General features: G+C 45.0%; 1 protein-coding gene across 1 annotated transcript in view; it reads right to left on the bottom strand.

Annotated features, from left to right (window-relative positions):
- ZCWPW1 (zinc finger CW-type and PWWP domain containing 1) overlaps nt 1-18,722 on the bottom strand; it is a 2,385,176-nt gene that overhangs the window by 1,880,930 nt on the left and 485,524 nt on the right. Inside the window, exon 4 of the mRNA XM_044076340.1 lies at nt 1,577-1,640. Within this exon, the coding sequence (XP_043932275.1) occupies nt 1,577-1,640 (64 nt within the window). The remainder of the gene's footprint in view (nt 1-1,576; nt 1,641-18,722) is intronic.

The raw sequence follows: 18,722 nt of genomic DNA, 5'->3' as shown, positions 1-18,722 counted from the left end.
GGGAAGGGATGTGAATTTAACATGTGTACCAATAACACTTTGTTTTACAGCACAATAAACCACTCCCTTGCCTAATAAAAAGCATATATATATTTAGAAAGCTTGTGAGGAAATTATTACTCTATTTTTGTTTTACTTGGATCGCTTGTCTGTGTACTTAATAAAGGATTTTCGACTGGAAACAGACTGCCTGCCTTGCTTGGATTACTTTCGAATACTTAGTAATGCTGTAGAATTATATATTTTCTATTATTACTTTTTGACTTGACGAGTTTACGTTCGCTACTTCTACTACTGTTGTCTGATCTGATTAATATACAGTGATTAACTAGAAATATATGGACTGAAAATCTTCCACACAGAGAAGTTTCTTACACTGTTTTGAATTATGATTGTCTCTTACAACTTTGAAGCTAATGGAGAAGAGTATGTTGTGTCAGTGTCATAGGCATCTCTGTTCAAGGAGTTTTTGGAGTCAAAGGAGGTTTCAAATCTTCGGAGTGCCTTTTTCTTTCTATATTTAGATGGCTCCTGATCCAGGGGCAAAAGACCTTTAATGGTAAGCTTATTCCTTTAGTTGGACAATGCTTTTGAGTCCAAAAAGCTTTACAAAAAGAACAGTCCACAGTCAAGTGATCCACACCCAAGCACACTACACATAGCTTATGTGTGCCTTGAGGTGGCATTTTGTACCCACATTTAGTACATTTTCTGAAACTTTTCCACTTGTTTTTATCGAAGTCAAGTCCCTAAAGCAGACATACACACATACATATATAGAATTTACCAGCAGTGTAAACTACATCATTCCTATGTGGTGAGCTGAGTAATTCCTCTGTCTACTGACAAAACACCAGCTTACTCGGTTACAAAGTAAGAAGTTAACAATGCAATATTATAAAAAGAGATATTTCTATATATAGCAAAAGGATAAATAACAATTTTTAATATTTTTTTTTTTGTAAAAGAAAGATGATGGTGAAAATGCCAACACTGAGTAAAAGGGAAGGAAAATGGGGATAATGCATCAAAAGTAGAGTGAAAAACAGCAAAGGGGCAGATAATACCTACATCTATAAAAATAAGACATAAAATTGACCAATTATTTCATTTTTTTTTTTACAACAAACAAGGAGGAGCAATTAGCTCAATGCCAAGAAAAGATCCATGTCCATTCACAATGGTGGCAAATGATTTCTGTGATAATTCTTGTCCATGGAGCATAATGGGAAGAAACTCTTAAAGGGGTCAAGGCTGGAGCACTAATGCTGCCAAGCTAGATCTGACAAGCAGCTTAAGAATCCATAAATTGGATTAGAAGGAATGGGTCAATACACAGACAAATACCCAGCCACATGATCACAGATGAAGGTAGGCTCATGAAAGTGATAGAAAACAGAAATACGTAAAAAAGAACACAAAGAATAACTTTATAAACAAATGTCCAATTTGTTGTATATCTATCTTGCACTGCAACTAGTCCATCACACCATTGTTTCCACTGAATATTTGCAAGTACCTATATTAGGATTCTACACCAGGGATAAATGGAGCATTTAAAACCTGAAATATTTACCTGTTACACCCAGACAAGGAAACAAGATGGACGTTATCTTCATTTAGTTTTGATGTAATGTCAGCTGCAAAAGACAATTGGAAAACAGCTGTTCAGTGGTTCCTCAACATGTGATACAGGAAAAAAAGAAGCTATGTACTGACCATAATGTTCCATGTTTGTTGTCCATCTTCACCTTCATTCTTACTACATTGGGTTCGGATCCAATCCTCGGATCCATCTCACACTTTATTTACAAGCTCGAGGCCCTCTGCCAGCTCGTGGCTAAAATCCATATCCCAGCATGCACTAGAACCATCCCCAGATCTTGTTTGCCCTAATATAAAGTTATATGTACTCCAAGGAAGGACTCAGAGGCTGATGAAGAAGGACAGAGGTCAAGGTAATCCAATTCGTACAGACCTGGTCTTCTAAAAATAAAAGAAGGGAAGGGAGAAGGAGGGTGGGATGTTAGAATGAAGGCAAATATGGACAACACACATGGAATGTTATGGAGAGTACATAACTTCTTTATGTATTGTCCTATAGGTGGCCAACGGGAGAATATTCCTAAGAACCATGGATCCAAAAGAGGCTCTATTCCTGGGGACCGAATCAACTTTGTAATTAGTGCTGTCAATTGGCAGTTTAGCCAGAAAAGCTGAAGAAGTTGCACTGGCTCTTGTAGAATGGGACTTAACATTTTTTTTTTTTGGAAATTCTTTATTTTGAGACTTGTAAATAAAAGTTATACAGTCTGATAGCCATTTGGAAAGTGTAACTTTAGAGACAGAGGATCCTTTCTTTGAATCTGAAAAAGAAACAAATAACTGATCAGATTTTCAGAATTCTGCAGTCCTATGTAGGTAAAACCTAATTGTCTATGTACATCCTGCTGAGGTAACATGTACTCTGCCTTCTTTTCATAATTTGGGAAGAAAACTAGTAATTGTATACTTTGGTTTAAATTTGTCTCTGAAACCACCTTAGGTAAAAAGGAGGGGTTTGTTCGCAAAGACACCCTGTCTCTATGGAAAAGCAAATATGCGGGCTTTATGGACAATGCTTGCAACTCTGACACCCTTCTAGCAGAGGTGATTGCTATCAAGAAAATAGTTTTCCAAGTCAAAAATTTTAATTCACAAGATGATACTGATTCAAAGGGAAAAAAAAAATATGTGGGATGGAATGAAATTTAGGTCCCATGGCACTGGTGGGTCTCTGATAGGCGGTCTTAATAACATAGCACCTTTGAGAAAGGCTTTGCATAGTTTATGAGACATTCTGTTGGAGCCAGAGTCTCACAAATGAAAATTGGAGATCACTGCTAGCTTAACTATAATAGTGGCTGCAGCTGTACAGTCGTTGAAAAGTTTTGGTAGGAAGTCCGGAATGAAAGTAACTGGAGCAGAAAAAGGATCAACATAGCTATTGGTAGACCATAGGCAGAATCTTTTCCATTTGGTTTTATAAATCTTCCTTGTTGATGGTTTATGGGAAGAGATAAGAATGTGTTTAACTCAAGAGGAGAGGGTTGGAAACCTGGCTATCGTTGGAATTGGAGCAGCCATGCTATCAGCTTGAGGGTCTGAAGGGATGGGTGGAGAGTTCCTGATGCATGAGTCAGAAGATCTGGAACTGGGTCCAGAATCCAAGGCTTCTACTGAAGATGAGGCCACAGGAAGGGAACCAGAGTTGGCAAGGCCAGTATGGAGCGTTGATTATCAAGTCCCTTCCCAAGCAACAGGGACTTTGGGAATTAGTGGAAAAGGGTGAAAAGCATAGAGGAGGCCCGGAGGCCAATCGTGAACAGGTGCACTCCTTGGTGACTCCCCCAGAGGGGGGATGAGGCCAAAGTAGCTGCTGAATTTAGCATTCACAGGTGCCACAAAGAGGTTGCAGCAAGGCTGGCCCCATTTTCGGAAATTTTTTTCTGCTACTTCCTGTTTCTGAGACCACTCGTGAGGCATCATAATCTCTCTGCTGATTCTGTCTGCTATCATGTTGGATTTCCCGGGGATGTGCATTGCTATCAGAAAACGTTGGAAGGAGGTATCCCACTGCCATACTCTCATGGCCTCTTGACAAAGGGGGTAAAAACTGGATCCTCCTTGTTTGTTTATATGCCATACAACTGATATGTTGTCTGTTTGTATTGCAATGGTTCCCAGGGGAAGAGAGTCCTAGAGTGCTTGCTAAAAGCACTGCTCTCATCTTTAGGACACTGATGTGCAAGTGGGCCTTGTGATCCTGCCAGGTGCCTTGGACTGTCCTTCCCATATAATGACCCCCCCATCTGAGAGATGTCCGTCATCACCGTGGCCACAGGTTGTGGGAAACAAACAGTCAACCTAGAGTCAGAGGAGAGGAGTGTTGCCACCATCAAAGATCCTTCTTGCAAGTTTCTGTTATGATTATTTTGTGAGATATCGGCAGTTCTTGCAATGACCACTGAGTGGATAGCAACCACTGAAGAATCCTCATATGCAAACATCCTAGGGAGACCAAAACTATCGCTGCTGCCATGATCCCTAGAGCTTTGAGGACCATCTTCGCTTGGGCTTTCTTCCTTTTTAAAAGATATCTCACCTGGTACCTCAGAGACTGTATGCTTTCTGGTGGAAGTCTTGCCATCATTTGTGTTGAGTCTGATTCTGCTCCTATGAATACCACATGCCGAAAAGGCTCCAAGGAGGATTTTCCATAGTTTATGGTAATCCCTAGGAGGAAGCAGAGCTACAAGGTTGTATTTCTGGCTTTGATGAGCTGATGCCTGATCGTGGTGGTTAAGAGCCAGTCGTCTAAGTATGGAAACACCCAGAATCCTAGTCGTCTCAAGTGAGTCACCACTACTGCCATATATTTGGTGAACACTGTAGGGACTGTAGTGAGACCAAAGGGCAGAGCCTGAAACTGGTTGTGACTGGCTCCCAGGCGAAAGCGTAAGTGTCTCCTGGATCACCTTCCATTTTTATGAGGCAGTATGCATCCTGGAGATCTACAGAGCCCATCCAATTGTCTTTTCCCAAGAAAGGGAGTATTGACTGCAGTGTCACCATCCAGAACTTGCTCTTCTTTACTGATTTGTTTAGAATGCTTAGATCAAGAATTGGTCTCCAGTCGCATTTTCTTTGGAACTAAAAAGAATCTTGAGTAAGTTCCGAATCCTACTTGGTCTGTGGGGACTTTTTGGATGACTTTTTTGTCTAGCAACTTTTACATTTCTAGAGTCGCCTGCTCCTTTTGACGGGGTGGAATGTCCGGAACTTTTTTTTATCTTTGGGGCGTGAAGGGAGAACTGGATGACGTAACCTCTGGATATGATGCTGTGTACCCATTTGTCTTTTGTTATTTGTTGCCAGGCTTCTGGGTACAAGGATAAGTGACTCTCGACTGCCTCCAGAGCTGGACAGTTAGGCCTCCTTTCAGGAGCACCGAAAGGGCCTACCAAAGAAAGATTCTGTGTTGCCCTGATTTTGCAGACCCCCTTTACACCGAGATCAGCATCTTCCATTACTACTCCCCCCCCCCTGCCTCTGGCGGAAGTTTCAGCACGTGTGCCCTGAAAAGAACTCTGTGATTTTTGGAACCACATCTTAGCACTACCTCTCTGACCTTTGAGATAAGGTCTGGTAGGCATGGAAAAATGGACTCCTACGGCAGAGAGAGTCTTTCCTTCCTGTTCACATCTGGTCAGTGTGTCCTCTACCTTAGACCCAAACAAAGACGAGCTGTCAAATGGGACGTTTACAACAGAAGACTTAAAGAGTTCCGCAAAGTCACATAAGCGCATCCAAGAATGTCTCCTTAGGGAAATTCCAGAGTCTGCTGCTCTACTTGCTCCAAAAGCTGCATAGAATATGAGCCTCATGGATGCATTAACCACTGTATTTAAAGTAGTGAGTTGAGAGGATACTTTGCCAGAAGCCCCTTCAGCTACTGAACCTTGGGGGTTATAACTCTTTCAGGAGATCCCTCTGCAGTCTTGTGAAATAGGTAAGATAGTTCAGCGATTTAAGAGAAAAAGCCACTGAGGAAAAAAATGCGCTTTCCATACCTGTCCATAGTCCTGGACTCCTTGTTTGGAGGATGGACAGAAGAAGATGTCTCCAAGAGTTCCTTCTTAGTGGCCGCTGCCATGACCATGGCATCGACTGAGACTCCTTCAGTTAAAAAAGTTTTGTCAGAGGGAGCTGTGCTAAATTTGTTTGGCCTTCTAGGAATAGGTTCCATGGAATCTGGGCACTCCCATGCCTTTCGAGAAACCAGGTTCAGAAGCTCATCGAAAGGCGGAGACACCCAAGAGGTGGAAGGGTGAGACCCAAAGACCTTTAGGTATACGGACTCCTATGTCGCCGGCTTATAGGACTTCCAGTCACCTCTCTGTATAAGTATTTCCAGGATGTCACCAAAGGAGACATCATCAGGAGGCAACCGTGGGGACTTTTCTGCATCATCAAGGGCCATATCAGAAGTGACACACTCCTCTGGGGAGTCTAAGTGCGTCCTCTTGCACAGCCAGTCCCAAGGGAACTCGTCAGATGGGCACTCTGGGGAGGTTTCAGAAGAGTGAGGGGTGCCCTGCAGGGCATCCTGAGGCCTAGGTCTCTGTGTCCCTGTGCATGCAGGGTTAAAGAGGCAGGAACCAGTGCTCTGGAAGGAGGAATATCTAGAGAAGACTGCACACCTGTCTGTGGAGACAGCACCTTCCTCATAACCTCGACAACCCCCCCATCCTTGATTCGGGGATATCCCTGGATCCGAAGAAGCCGAAGGACCCCCCCCCCCGGAACCAGTGACGATGGACCCGAGGCCAAGGTAGGAGCCAAACTCACCCGAGTCGAGGCACCAATAGGCATAGTCGGATTCGACAGCTGTCTGATCTGACCCACCCCTCTGGACTCGACCAGAGAGTGTCGACTCCTAGACTCCTCCAGCTCTGATGGAGCCAAGGACGACTGAGCCATGGTCAGATATGTGGAACCAGTGGTGGGTCTCAGATCCGACAATTCCATTAATACCAAGTCTTGACATTCCGACTCCAAAGCCAGAGGTTGGATCGGAGGAGGACATGGAGCAGAGGAGGTGGATGTTGTAGGATCCAAAGCTGTAGGGTTCGGATCCAGCAGTAATTTCGCCAGCACCGGTGTCTGTAATAGTCTCTGTACCACCCAATCCAAGTCGTCATCATAAAGACTCCTAGAAGACTGCGTTGAGAGGATGGGAGATTTTGTCTTTTGAAGAATGGGAGATCTCAAAATAGGGGATACCAGCTCCAAGGTTGGGGACCGGCTGCTTAGTTCAAACTCCACTAGCACTAAACAAGAAGGAGTCGGAGCCAACGGGGCTTTGTCTGATCCAGTAACCCTCAGATCCGAGGAGGACAATTTGGGTATTTTATATGCCAGATCCAAAGAAGTAGACGCAGAAGGTCTTTTTACAGATTTTTCTGATTTGTCATATTTAGCTGAAGTAGGCTTATCAGATTTAGGTGAATCCATACCTTCTTCCAATGCCTCTGAGAAAGGGGTTTTAAGAAGACCTTTTATGATCAACTTATTCTTCCTCTCCAAGAGGGCTCTATGATTAAACGAATGGCAGATGGAGCACAACTCCTGGAGATGGACAGCTCCAAGATAATAAACACAAAGGGTGTGTTTATCACTAAGGGGCATTTTTTTGCTACACTTTTCACATTTTTTTAAAGCTCATTGGCCTAGATTCTTTACCCGACATTTTTAAAGGTCAAGAAGAGCAACAAAAAACTACAACAAAAATTCTTCTCTCTTTCTCCAGTATCGTCTGGACCCTCTAACTTAAATGGGTTGAGCTACTGAAAACACAACACACACGGGGAAAAAACAAGGCTAAGCCCTCTAACTTAAATGGGCCCTGACACAGAACACACAGGGAAGAAAGACTAAGTCCTCTAACTTAAAAGGACCCTGCTACAATTCTCTAAGTTAAATAAACTGTAACACTACCACGACACTGCACTAAATGAAAAACTGAAGAATAAACAGCAAGAACACTAGGGTTAAAGCCCCCTAACTACAAATGGTCTGTTTAATAGTTCTCTAATTTAACCAAACTATTACAGAAAGAGCAACTACAAAAAATCAAACGCTGGGAAGGGAATACAGGGCCTAGTGGGTAAACAACGGCCAAAGTCAGAAAACCAGCTCAATTCAAAAATTATCCAGTTACAAGAAGACACACTCAGCTATAAAAGCTAAAAAATCAAATTATACCAACAAAAAACTCTTAAGAGTTATAGCAAAAGGTAATCAAAAAGATTATACTTAGCCAGGGCTAGCAGACAAATGCTGGCTCTGTTTAGTGGCAAATTAGATCTGGGGTTGGTTCTAGTGCATGCTGGGACAGGAATTTTAGCCACAAGCTGACAGAGGGCTTTGAGCTTCTAAATAAAGGCCGAGATGGATCTGAAGATCGGATCTGAGCCCACCCTAGTAAGAATGAAGATGAGATAGGACAACATCACATCAGATCTTACATGCTGAAGTAAGTTGACTGATCCTGGTAGCTTAATAGCAGCATATAACCTGCACTTGGAAACAAATCTAGAAATGACTGCTAGTAAAGAAGCCATGGGTGAAACAATGCAGATGACATGCATTCTGTTTTGGCCACCTCCTTTGACTAAAACAATGTACAGACACATCACAAGGGTAATTCTTTAAGTAAGGCATACTTACCATTGATTAAGAAAATGTGGACACTCAACGTATCAGCTCATCTTTCAGATACCCTCTGCAGCTGGTTTACAAGAAATCCCCATATGCCCTACTGCATGTCTCTTTAAACTTCCTCTAGTACATAGTTTGTGAGGCTAATCCCCCCCCCCATCACCTAAATTAAACCAGCATCTCTATGCCGAAATTCAGGATCTTGTCTGCTACAGTGGCCCCCTGTTCCTGATTGCCACTTCAAGGGTGTACTACACACAAGAGAAACATAGCACAACATAATTACAAGTAAATAAAATTAACAAAAATCACTAACAGGTAGGTTCCAATGCAATTGCAGTCTCAATTTAAAATGTCTCAAGAGGAACAGAAGGCAGTACTAAGACGTCTGAAGTATCTTACTTCATGGGCCCCTCTGCTGGATTAAAGTGAAAAGCAGAATCACAAGTAAATGATACAAAATAAAAATAGAAGGAATGAAATCTTTCCAAGAAGGTATTTAGAACAAAAAAGGCCCAGGAGCATGGTGCTCTCAAAACAATGTTTCATTTTTAGAGATCCAGACCATAGGCCCAGCAGTACAAATACCCACTATGGACACACTCCTGAAACAACACTGGCAGCTGTAACTAATGTTCTGCTGTAATGAGTACTGGTTGACTTATATGAAGTTTTGTTGCTTGCAGATGACAGAATACAATGGAGTGAGAAAGACACTTCGGACAACTGTTCAACCAAAGAGGACTCTTCTTTACTTGGAACAAAAGTAACAGCTAATCTGTCCTGAGCTTTATGACTCTTCATTTAAAACTGCAATTGGCAGAAAACATCTAGGCAAGAGGGAATGTGCTTGCCTACACATCACATTTCAAGGGAGAAAATGGAAGATTAACAGACTTATTTAGAGCCACTTCAGAAATGACTTTTGAAAAAATGTGAGTGATGGTTCCCAGAATGATGCTAATTTCAGTGAAAGACCAAATGATACTTTTCATATCTGACAGCGTGATTCTCCAAGACTCAGCAGGTAGAAGTAATTATAACCAGAAATGGTGTACTCCAGAATACAAAAGTGCACCTACATGACCCATTCACCATAAAAAAATAGATGACTGCCTCCAATGTATGCCTTCCCAATAATTATTTATAAATAGCTATTCCCTTTAAGATTGCTGACACCTGGCCCAGGACTCACCCAGCAGTAGGTGCCTCTCCCTGATTGTCTACCTAAGCTGTCACTAACTGAAATGAAGTAAAAAAAGAAGTTATGTACTCACCATAATGTTCTATCTGAGCAGTTGATTAATGTTGGCCTCTGAAGCTACTTTAGGTAGAAAAGATGGATTAGTAAGCAAAGACGCCCTGTCCTTATGAAAAATCATATAAGGGGCTTTGATCGAAAGAGCTTGAAGTTCTGAAACTCTCCTGGCAGATGTAATGGCAACCAGAAAGGCAGTCTTACAGGACAGAAATTGCACATCTGCTGAAGCTGCTGGTTCAAAAGGAGGCAAAACTAAGGCCTGAAGTACTAGGGTAAGATCCCACAGTGGCGTAGGATCCTTGACCGGGGTCGACGAAGAAAGGTACCTTTGAGGAAGGCCTTACAAAGCTTTGAAGATGCTAAGGAAACCATATTATCCCCCACATGATAATTAGAAAATGCCGCAAGATGAACTTTGACTGCAGAAAAACTGGTACCTTGATGAAAAATTTCCAATAAAAAATTCCAATACAGCAGAAATTGGAGCCGTGAAAGGATCTAATGCACGCTGAGAGGCCCATATTGAGAAACGTTTCCATTTACTGGAGTACACTTTTCTGGTGGAAGACTTATGAGCCGCCACTAGAATTCTTTTGACAGAAGAGGATAATCCGGGAGTCCTGACTATCATGTGAACTGGAGCAAACAAGCAGTGAACTTTAGACTGTCCAGGAATGGATGGGGAATCCCTGACGGATGAGAAATGACATCCAGAACAGGATCCAATGTCCATGGTGGAGCCACCAGATGAGACCTCAGAGAGGGAAACCAGACTTGGCGAGACCAGAATGGGGCATTGAGGATAACTAAGCTTCCCAGCCTGCAAGCTTTCTGAAGAAATTTTGATATTAAGGGAAGAGGAGGAAAAGAATACAGAAGACCAGGGAGGAAAGCATGAATCAGAGCGTTTCTGGGGGCTTCCCCCTTGGGGGGGGGGGTACAGAGCAAAGAACTCACTGCATTTTGCATTGGAAGGAGATGCGAACAGATCACAGCAAGGCTGACCCCACTTGTGAAAGATCTGTTCCGCTACTGAAGGGATTCAGAGACCACTCGTGAGGCATCAGAATAGATCTGCTGAGCCTGTCTGCTAGAATGCTGGACCTCCCTGGAATGTGCATTGCAACTAGAAAACGGCTGGTGGAGATCTCCCATTCCCATACTCTCATGGCTTTACTGCCTAGGGAATAAGATCTGGTTCCCTCCAGTTTGTTGATGTACCAGACCACCGACATATTTTCCGTCTAGATAGCAATTGTTCCTGAAGGAAGATGGGCATGGAGAGCCTGCAATGCTAAGTGCACCGCCCCCATCTCCAGGACATTGATATGCAGATTGGTCTCATAGGGGGACCGTATGCCTTGAACTGTCCTTCCCGAGTGGGGCCCCCACCCCAGCTGGAGGCGTCCGTAGTAACCATGGCCATGGGAAAATGTGGGAGAAAGGGCTGTCCGCAAACCAGGTCCGAGGAAAGAATCCACCACCGAAGAGAGTCCCTGCACACTCAAGAGATTCGGAAAGGGTGAGTCAATGGAAGACCTAACAGGGACCATTGTACTGCAAGTGTCCACTGAAAGATTCACATGTGAAGATGCGCCAAGGGCAAGAGATTGATCATGGCTGCCATGGACCCCAACGCCCTTAATAGTACTTCCGCTGTCAGGGACTGAGTTTGAAAAATGCAAAGCACATGTAGCTTCAGACTGCGTATTCTGTCTGGAGTAAGAAACATTCTGGTTTGAATTGTGTCTAATCATGCCCCAATGAAGTCTAATGTTTGGACAGGGGTCAGAGAAGATTTGTTGAGATTGATGGTAATGCCTAACCTCTAGACTAGAAGAAGAAAGGAATCCCTCGCTTCACAAAGCTGATGCCTGGAAGGGGCAGGGAGGAACCAATTCCCCCAGGTAGGGAAATACCTGAATGTCCTGGAGTTTCAGGTGAACTGCTACTACTGACATCACATTAGTAAACACCCTGGGGGCTGTGGTGAGACCAAAGAGGAGTGCTCAGAACTGATAATGATTGGCTCCTAGCCGGACACGGACAAACCTCAGAGAGCATCTGTCCATCTTGATATGAGAGTACGCATCCTGGAGGTTGATTGAGCACATCCAATTGTTCTCTTGCAGGAAGGGCAGGATAGACTGAAGGGTGACCATCCGGAATTTTGTCCTGGCCACTGACAGGTTCAAGGTGGAGAGATCCAAAATTGGCCTTATGTCCTCCGTCTTTTTTGGAACTAAAAAGAACCTGGAATAAATGCCTAATCCAACTGGTGTTGGATGACCTATTTTTCTAGCAGCTTTGTAATTTCCAGTACTGCATCCTCCCTGTGCGCAGGTGGAACATCTGAGAGGTCTTTCGGCAGTAGATGTGGCTCGAGGAATGGGATTGAAGAGCCTCAGGATATAATTTGCAACACCCAACAATCTTTTGTGATGGACTCCCACTCCGTTAGGTGTAGCGATAGACGGCCCCTGACTGCCTCCAGAGTCGAGCAGCCGGGCAACCCTTCAGGGCTGCTGTGCGGGTCTGTCCAAGAAAGGTTCCCGAGATCCGTAATTTCTCAGACCCCCTCTGCCTCTAGGGCGACGTCTATCATATCCCCCTCTGCCCCTGGGGGACGGTGAGTCCTGAGTGTCTTGGGGAAAAGTCTGAGATTTCCAGAACTACATCTTCTTGGTCCCTTGCTGATTCCTAGAAAAGGATCATTGAGGGGCAGAGAAGTGGATCCAGATGGCAGACAGAGTTTTCCCACCCTTCTCACTCTGAACTAAAGTCTCACGTACCGACTTTCCAAACTGGGAGTAACCATCATACGGGGCATTGGTGAATGACATCTTAAAAGGTTCCGAAAACTGACACAGCCAGAGCCAGGCATGTCGCCTGGTGCAACATCTGTACCAGCTGCTCTAGTGGCTCCCTCCATAGCATGGGAGAGGAGACGCATAGAAGTGTTCACGACTGACTTTAGAGTGGCCATAACAAGCAGAAAACTTCTTCTTGTCCTCTGCCGACATGGACTCAGGGGTCGACTCAGCATTCTCCTTTACTAGGTCTCACTGCAGCCGAATCACATGTGCCATGTAATTCAGCGCTCGTACAGAAAATGTCGCTGAAGCATACACCTGCCTCCTGAAATGGTCCATCACCCTTGACTCTCAGTCTTGAGGATGAGCAGTAGAGCTCTCCTGAGCGACCTCTTTCCTGTCAGCAGCTGCCACCACTATAGCATCAAACGGGGACCCCTTATTCCAGTGTGACCTATCTGAAGGGGGGCTGAAAACTTTATCCGGGTGTTTGAGGATGGGCTCCACCATGTCTGGTTCCTTCCACAACCGAGATGTTATACGGTCCACTAAAGGATCTGCAGGAGGGGACACCCAGGAAGTAGAGGGTCCAGCGCCAAATGCTCAGGGAACACTGATTCATCTGAGGTAGGTTTCTGGGCAGACCACCCCCCTCGCTGGCAGAGGAGTTCTATGATGTCTCCAAAGAAGACATCCTCGGGGGGTGACCGAGGGGAGCCTTCCCCTTCCTGCAAATCAGTGTCTTCAGTGAGAGACTCCAGTGGGGAGTCTAAGTGCCTCCTTTTGCACGCACATTTGCAAGGGATCTCCTCAGTGGGGATCTCTGAGGAGGACTTGCCAACATCTTGCTGACCCCAAACAGCAGCTTCCAGAGGCAAAGTCACGGCAGGTTGTCCCGAGATGGCAGGATGTCTGGAACCATACCAGAAACAGAGGGAGTAAGGGCGGAGTCTGAGGACGAGATGGTCAAGCGTCTCGAGGAAATCGAGAGAACCCTCTCCACCACATCAAAAGCCGAAGGGAAATGGACATCCTGAGAATGGAGCATAGGAGCCGTCACCCTCTGACCCAACGAGGGAGTCAGCACCAAGCCTCCAGGCCCCAAGATACCAAGAGGAAGGCTACGCTCCAACACACTCAGAGCCGACACCAACCCCTCGGACCCGACGCAGAGGCTATGGCTCTGAGAGCTTGTCGGATTTGAGCCAGTCCGATTTGACCTGATCAAGGTCATAGCCAGCGTCGAGGCACAAGGTACCATCAGTGCCGACCCCTTGACACCGACAGTACTTGTCTCCAAGGGTTCCAAAACTGAAGGCCAGATCGCAGAAGGAGTAATCGGGGTGAAAAAGGGCTGTGTGCTCCCCACTCCGGAGGGATAGGGAGCAGGAAGACTCCCATCTGTATCTGAGTGTGGATGAACGTCTGCATCATCCTATCCATCTCTGTTTCACTAAGGCTCCAGGTGGAGTGGGAGGAGGAGGCGACCAACACCGGCCTGGAAGGGAGGTGAGGAGAAGCCTGAGCCAGAGACCAGATCCTGGGCTCCTCCGGCTCTGGGGAGAACCAAGGAGAACGGAGCTGGGGAAACTCTGGTCTCAGAGTCAACCTCACTTTAGGTGGGGGACCAGCCGAAGCCAAGCAATCCGGGGATCGCCTCCTCGACCTATCTTTTTTGGTGGATTTGTCCCCATCCCCGGGCCTCTTGGCAGGAGTTTGAGTCCCAGAGGCCAGGGAGGTGGCAGGAACAGAAGCCGGGGTGCCCAGGGACTTGAGTCCCCGAAGAGGGAAGAAGGCCCTTGAGTATTAATTTGCCCCTTATGTCCTTAAGTACCCAGGATTAAACCCAGCACAGATAAAACAGGAGGTCTGGAGATGAGCTGACCCTAAGCACACTATGCACAAAGTGTGGCCATTGGCTGGGGAGAGCTTATTGGCACACTCTGTACACTTTCTGAAACCTGGCTTGGGAGTGTCAGACATATCCCATGTAGGCCCAGCATACTCACAAACACTCAAAGAATGCACGCAAGGAAAAGAAGAGAGAATGAGTTTTTTTTTTTTCTAATTAATTGACGGAAACGCGCAGGAGCAGTAGAAAGTAGAGAAGAAATAGAGAAAAAAGAAGATTTAATCCCAAAAAACACACTTACCACGACTTTCTATGCTGAGAGCTCAGATCACGATGTGGACATTACAGGCGGCAAACAAGATCTGGGGTTAGGGAGGAAGGAGACAATGACATTATGGGTAAAGGGAGGGACTTTGAGCTTGCTTAGATCAGATGCTGAATATGCAGCCGAGTCGGATCCAATACGTATCCAGGAACCCACAAGTCCCACAGGTTGAAGACCAAATGAAGACAACTACTTCAGATTGAATTCTAACGCAACTCAGGAGGTTAGGAGTAACAAGTTTCTAGACATTCGAAAGGCACTGTTGAGGAGTACAAAACACCGGTCAGCCCAGTAATAATCACAAGCGTTTATTGAGAATGAATGAAAAATAAAAGCGTTAAACGCCAACTAAATACAGCGTTTTTCGTCTGAACTTCAGACTCCTCAGACATCAGTTATACGTTTAACGCTTTTATTTTTCATTCATTCTCAATAAACGCTTGTGATTATTACTGGGCTGACCGGTGTTTTGTACTCCTCAACAGTGCTTTTCGATTGTTTATTGGTGATATTTGCACTGTTTCTTCCCTATCTGGATTATAAGTTTCTAGACCTAAATCACAGGAAAAAATACACATAGAAATTACTCTAGGACTTGCCTAGCTCAGCACTCCAAAACAACAATATGTGCATCACGTCTGCTTCTGCTAATAATCTCACGATGCAGTGACATACACAGAAGATGCCTCTTTCAGGAATTTCTGCGATATAAATGAAACTTAAATAACTTACCATAATGATAGATGCATAAGATGGTGTATCTTCAGTAATTCTTACTTACACTGTAGCAATTAGGACCACTTGGCAAATACCACTTTCTCAGGAGGCTGACAAGCACCCTCCCTCTTCCTACCATTCATCATGCATCCCCATCTCTCTCTCGTATTCTTAAATTTAGAATAAAACCAAAGAAAGTCAGGAATAAAAGTAAGAAAAGAAGAACTTGGAGAAAATAAGTTAAAAATAGAATACAGAGAAGGCACCTACAGAAGATGGACCTTCTTTTTATATATTTGTCATTATGCTATGTACACAATTTTTGTTTCTGTTAATACGTTGTCCATCTTTGGTACCCTACAGGACACTGCTCAGCTGATATTCTCCATTTCTATCATCATGGGAAACTATTCCTTATGACAGTAGCTCCAGAAGAAGACCTAGACCTGGAAACAATGGTCAGCTTATGCTGCCTCCAGAAAGTGATCAAGGTAAATTAAGCACCTACAAGGAAACCTATGCAGCTCCTGCAAAAAAAGAAGTTACTCACCATAATGTTCCATCTGAGTTGTTGCTCTTCATTTGTCTTCAACCTGTGGGACACGGATCTGGCACAGATCCAACTCAGCCGCATTTCTCCAGCATCTGACCTGAGTTCTGAGTTCCTCCTCTACCCATAATGCCCCTGTCTCCTTCCTCCCTTCAAATCAAGTTTGATACCCCCCATAGCAGCCCAACCTGACACTATGTCTTACTCCATGACACTAGAATCAACAGGAGTAACAGATTATGCCAAAGAGAGGGTCATGTCTTATCCAGCCAGACCACCACACAGCCCATACGAGGCGGGGGGAAGGCGGGAGGGATGGTTGAAGACAAATGAAGAGCAACAACACAGATGGAACATTATGGTGAGTACATAACTTTTTTATCTGAAGTTGTTGTTTTCATTTGGTCTTCATCCTGTAGGACAGAGTCCCCAGCTATTCAAACACCTGGGAGGCCCTCATGGAACGATATTCTGTAACACGGTGGAGCCAAATGTGTCCTGCTTCTAGAGAGAAGATCCAATTTGCAATGGGAGCTGAAAGCATGTGAAGTTACCCAGGTAGCCGCCCAGCAGATGTCATCCAAAGAAACTCTAGACCAAAAGGTGGCTGAAGTAGCCATAGATCTACTAGAATGCGCCTTAACATGAGCTGGCAGAGGCACTCCCTTTGTTGAATACATCAAGAGTATGCACTGAGAAATCCAACGAGCAATGGTGACCTTAAATACAGGCTTCCCTAAAAAGGGCTTAGAAGAAGAAACAAAAAGTTGATCAGACTTGTAGAAGGCCTTTGTTCGGTGCAAGTAAAATCATAATTGTTCTTGAACATCCAGCAGATGCAATTTATACTCCCCTTTATTTTGAAACTTTGGAAAGAAGACAGGGAGGTTGATAACCTGATTAATGTTTGATTCTGAGGCCACTTTAGGTAAATAGGAAGGATTAGTCTGCAGAGAACTCTGTCTTTATGGAAAATCATGTAAGGGGGCTTAATCGATAAGGCCTGAAGCTCTGATACCCTTCTAGCTGAAATAATAGCAATTAGAAAGGCTGTCTTCCAAGAAAGGAATTGTAGATCCACTGAAGCAGTGGGTTCAAAAGTGAAAGAAACCAAGACTTGAAGGACCAAGGTAAGATCTGAAGGAGGCATAGGGTCCTTGATCTGTGGCCTAAGAAGAATGGTACCCTTCAAAAAGGCTTTGCAGAGCTTAGAAGAGGCTAGAGAAACTGAATTATCCCCTATGTGGAAGTTAGAAATAGCTGCCAACTGAACTTTAACTGTAGAGAAACTGGCACCCTGCTGGAAAATGCTTGCCAGAAACTCCAAGATAATAGGAACCGGAGCAGTGAAAGGATCCAAATCCCATTGAGCTGCCCAACTGAAGAAACGCTTCCATTTACTGGAATAAATCTTCCTCGTGGAAGATCTATGAGTCACTACCAAAGTCTTCTTAACCGGAGAAGATAACCCAGGAGTCCTAACTACCATGGGAACTGGAGCAGCCAAGCAGTGAGCTTCAGACTGGCCAGATCTGGATGTGGGATCCCTAAGGGATGTGAAATCAGATCTGGAACCGGATCCAACGTCCAGGGAGGACACACTATATGAGATCACAGAGAAGGGAGCCATACTTAGCAAGGCCAGAAGGGGGTAATGAGGATGACTGAGCTTCCCAGCCATTGTGCTTTCTGGATGGATTTTGAGATCAGGGGAAGAGAAGGGTAAGCATAGAGAAGGCCGGAGGGCCAAGCATGAACTACAGTATCTCTGGGGAGGCTCCCCCGGAGGGGGGGTTCAGAGCGAAAAACTCACTGCACTTCACGTTGGAAGGAGAGGCAAAGAGATCGCAGCAAGGCTGACCCCACTTTAGAAAGATATTCTTCGCTACTGAAGGATTCAGAAACCACTTGTAAGGCATCAGGTTAGACCTGTTTAGCCTGTCCGCTAGAATGTTGGACCTTCCCGGAATGTGCATTGCCACCAGAAGATGGCCGGTGGAGATCTTCCACTCCCACAATCTCATGGCTTTGTGGCAAAGGGGATAAGACCTGGTTCCCCCTGTTTGTTGATATATCAGACTACCGACATGTTTGTCTGGATGGCAATCGTCCCTAGGGGAAGATGGGTGTGAAGAGCTTGAACGCCAATAGCACCGCCCTCATCTCCAGGATGTTGATATGCATCTGGGTCTACAGGGAAGACCACGTGCCTTGGACTGTCCTTCCCAAGCAATGTTCCCCCACCTGAGCAGGGAGGCATCCGCGGTCACCGTGGTCAGAGGGATGGGAAGAATAAACGGGCGACTGCGAAGAAGATCTGGGGACTGAATCCATGAAAGAAGAGAATCTTTGCATGCCCAGGATAGACGAATAGGATGTGAGAGTGGTAGATCTAGAAAGGACCACTAAACCGCCAGAGTCCATTGCAGCACCCTCATATTTAACTGAGCTATGGGGACAAGGGTGATCATGGCTGCCATGGACCCCAACGCCTTTAAAACCAACTCTGCAGGGGAAGATGGAACTTCAAGAACTACAAATACAAGTCATACTGTTTGAGGGAGTGAAGCCTGTCGAGTGTCAGAAAGGTTTTGGTTTGAATGGTGTCTAACTGTGCTCCAATAAAATCCAGAACTTGAACCTGTTGTAAGGGAGATTTGTTGAGACTGATGGTGATGCCCAGCTGGTGGGCGGTTCAGATGAGAAAGTCCCAGCTTTGGCAGAGTCGATGCCTGGAGGGGACAGAGAGGAGCCAATCGTCCAGGTAATGGAAAACCTGGAAGCCCTGCAGTCACAGGTGAGCTGTTACCACCTCCAACCCTTTGCTGAACACCCTGGGGCTGTGGTGAAACCAAAGGGTAGCAGTCTGAGCTGGTAATGATTGGCCTCCAGCCTGAAGTGGAGAAAAATCCGAGAGTGTCGGCCAATTTTGATGTAATACT

Source organism: Protopterus annectens, chromosome 7.part0 (genome assembly GCF_019279795.1).
Source record: "Protopterus annectens isolate FY-2018-M chromosome 7.part0, PAN1.0, whole genome shotgun sequence".
Classification (NCBI taxonomy): domain Eukaryota; kingdom Metazoa; phylum Chordata; order Ceratodontiformes; family Protopteridae; genus Protopterus; species Protopterus annectens.
This window is presented reverse-complemented; position numbering and strand designations above follow the sequence as displayed.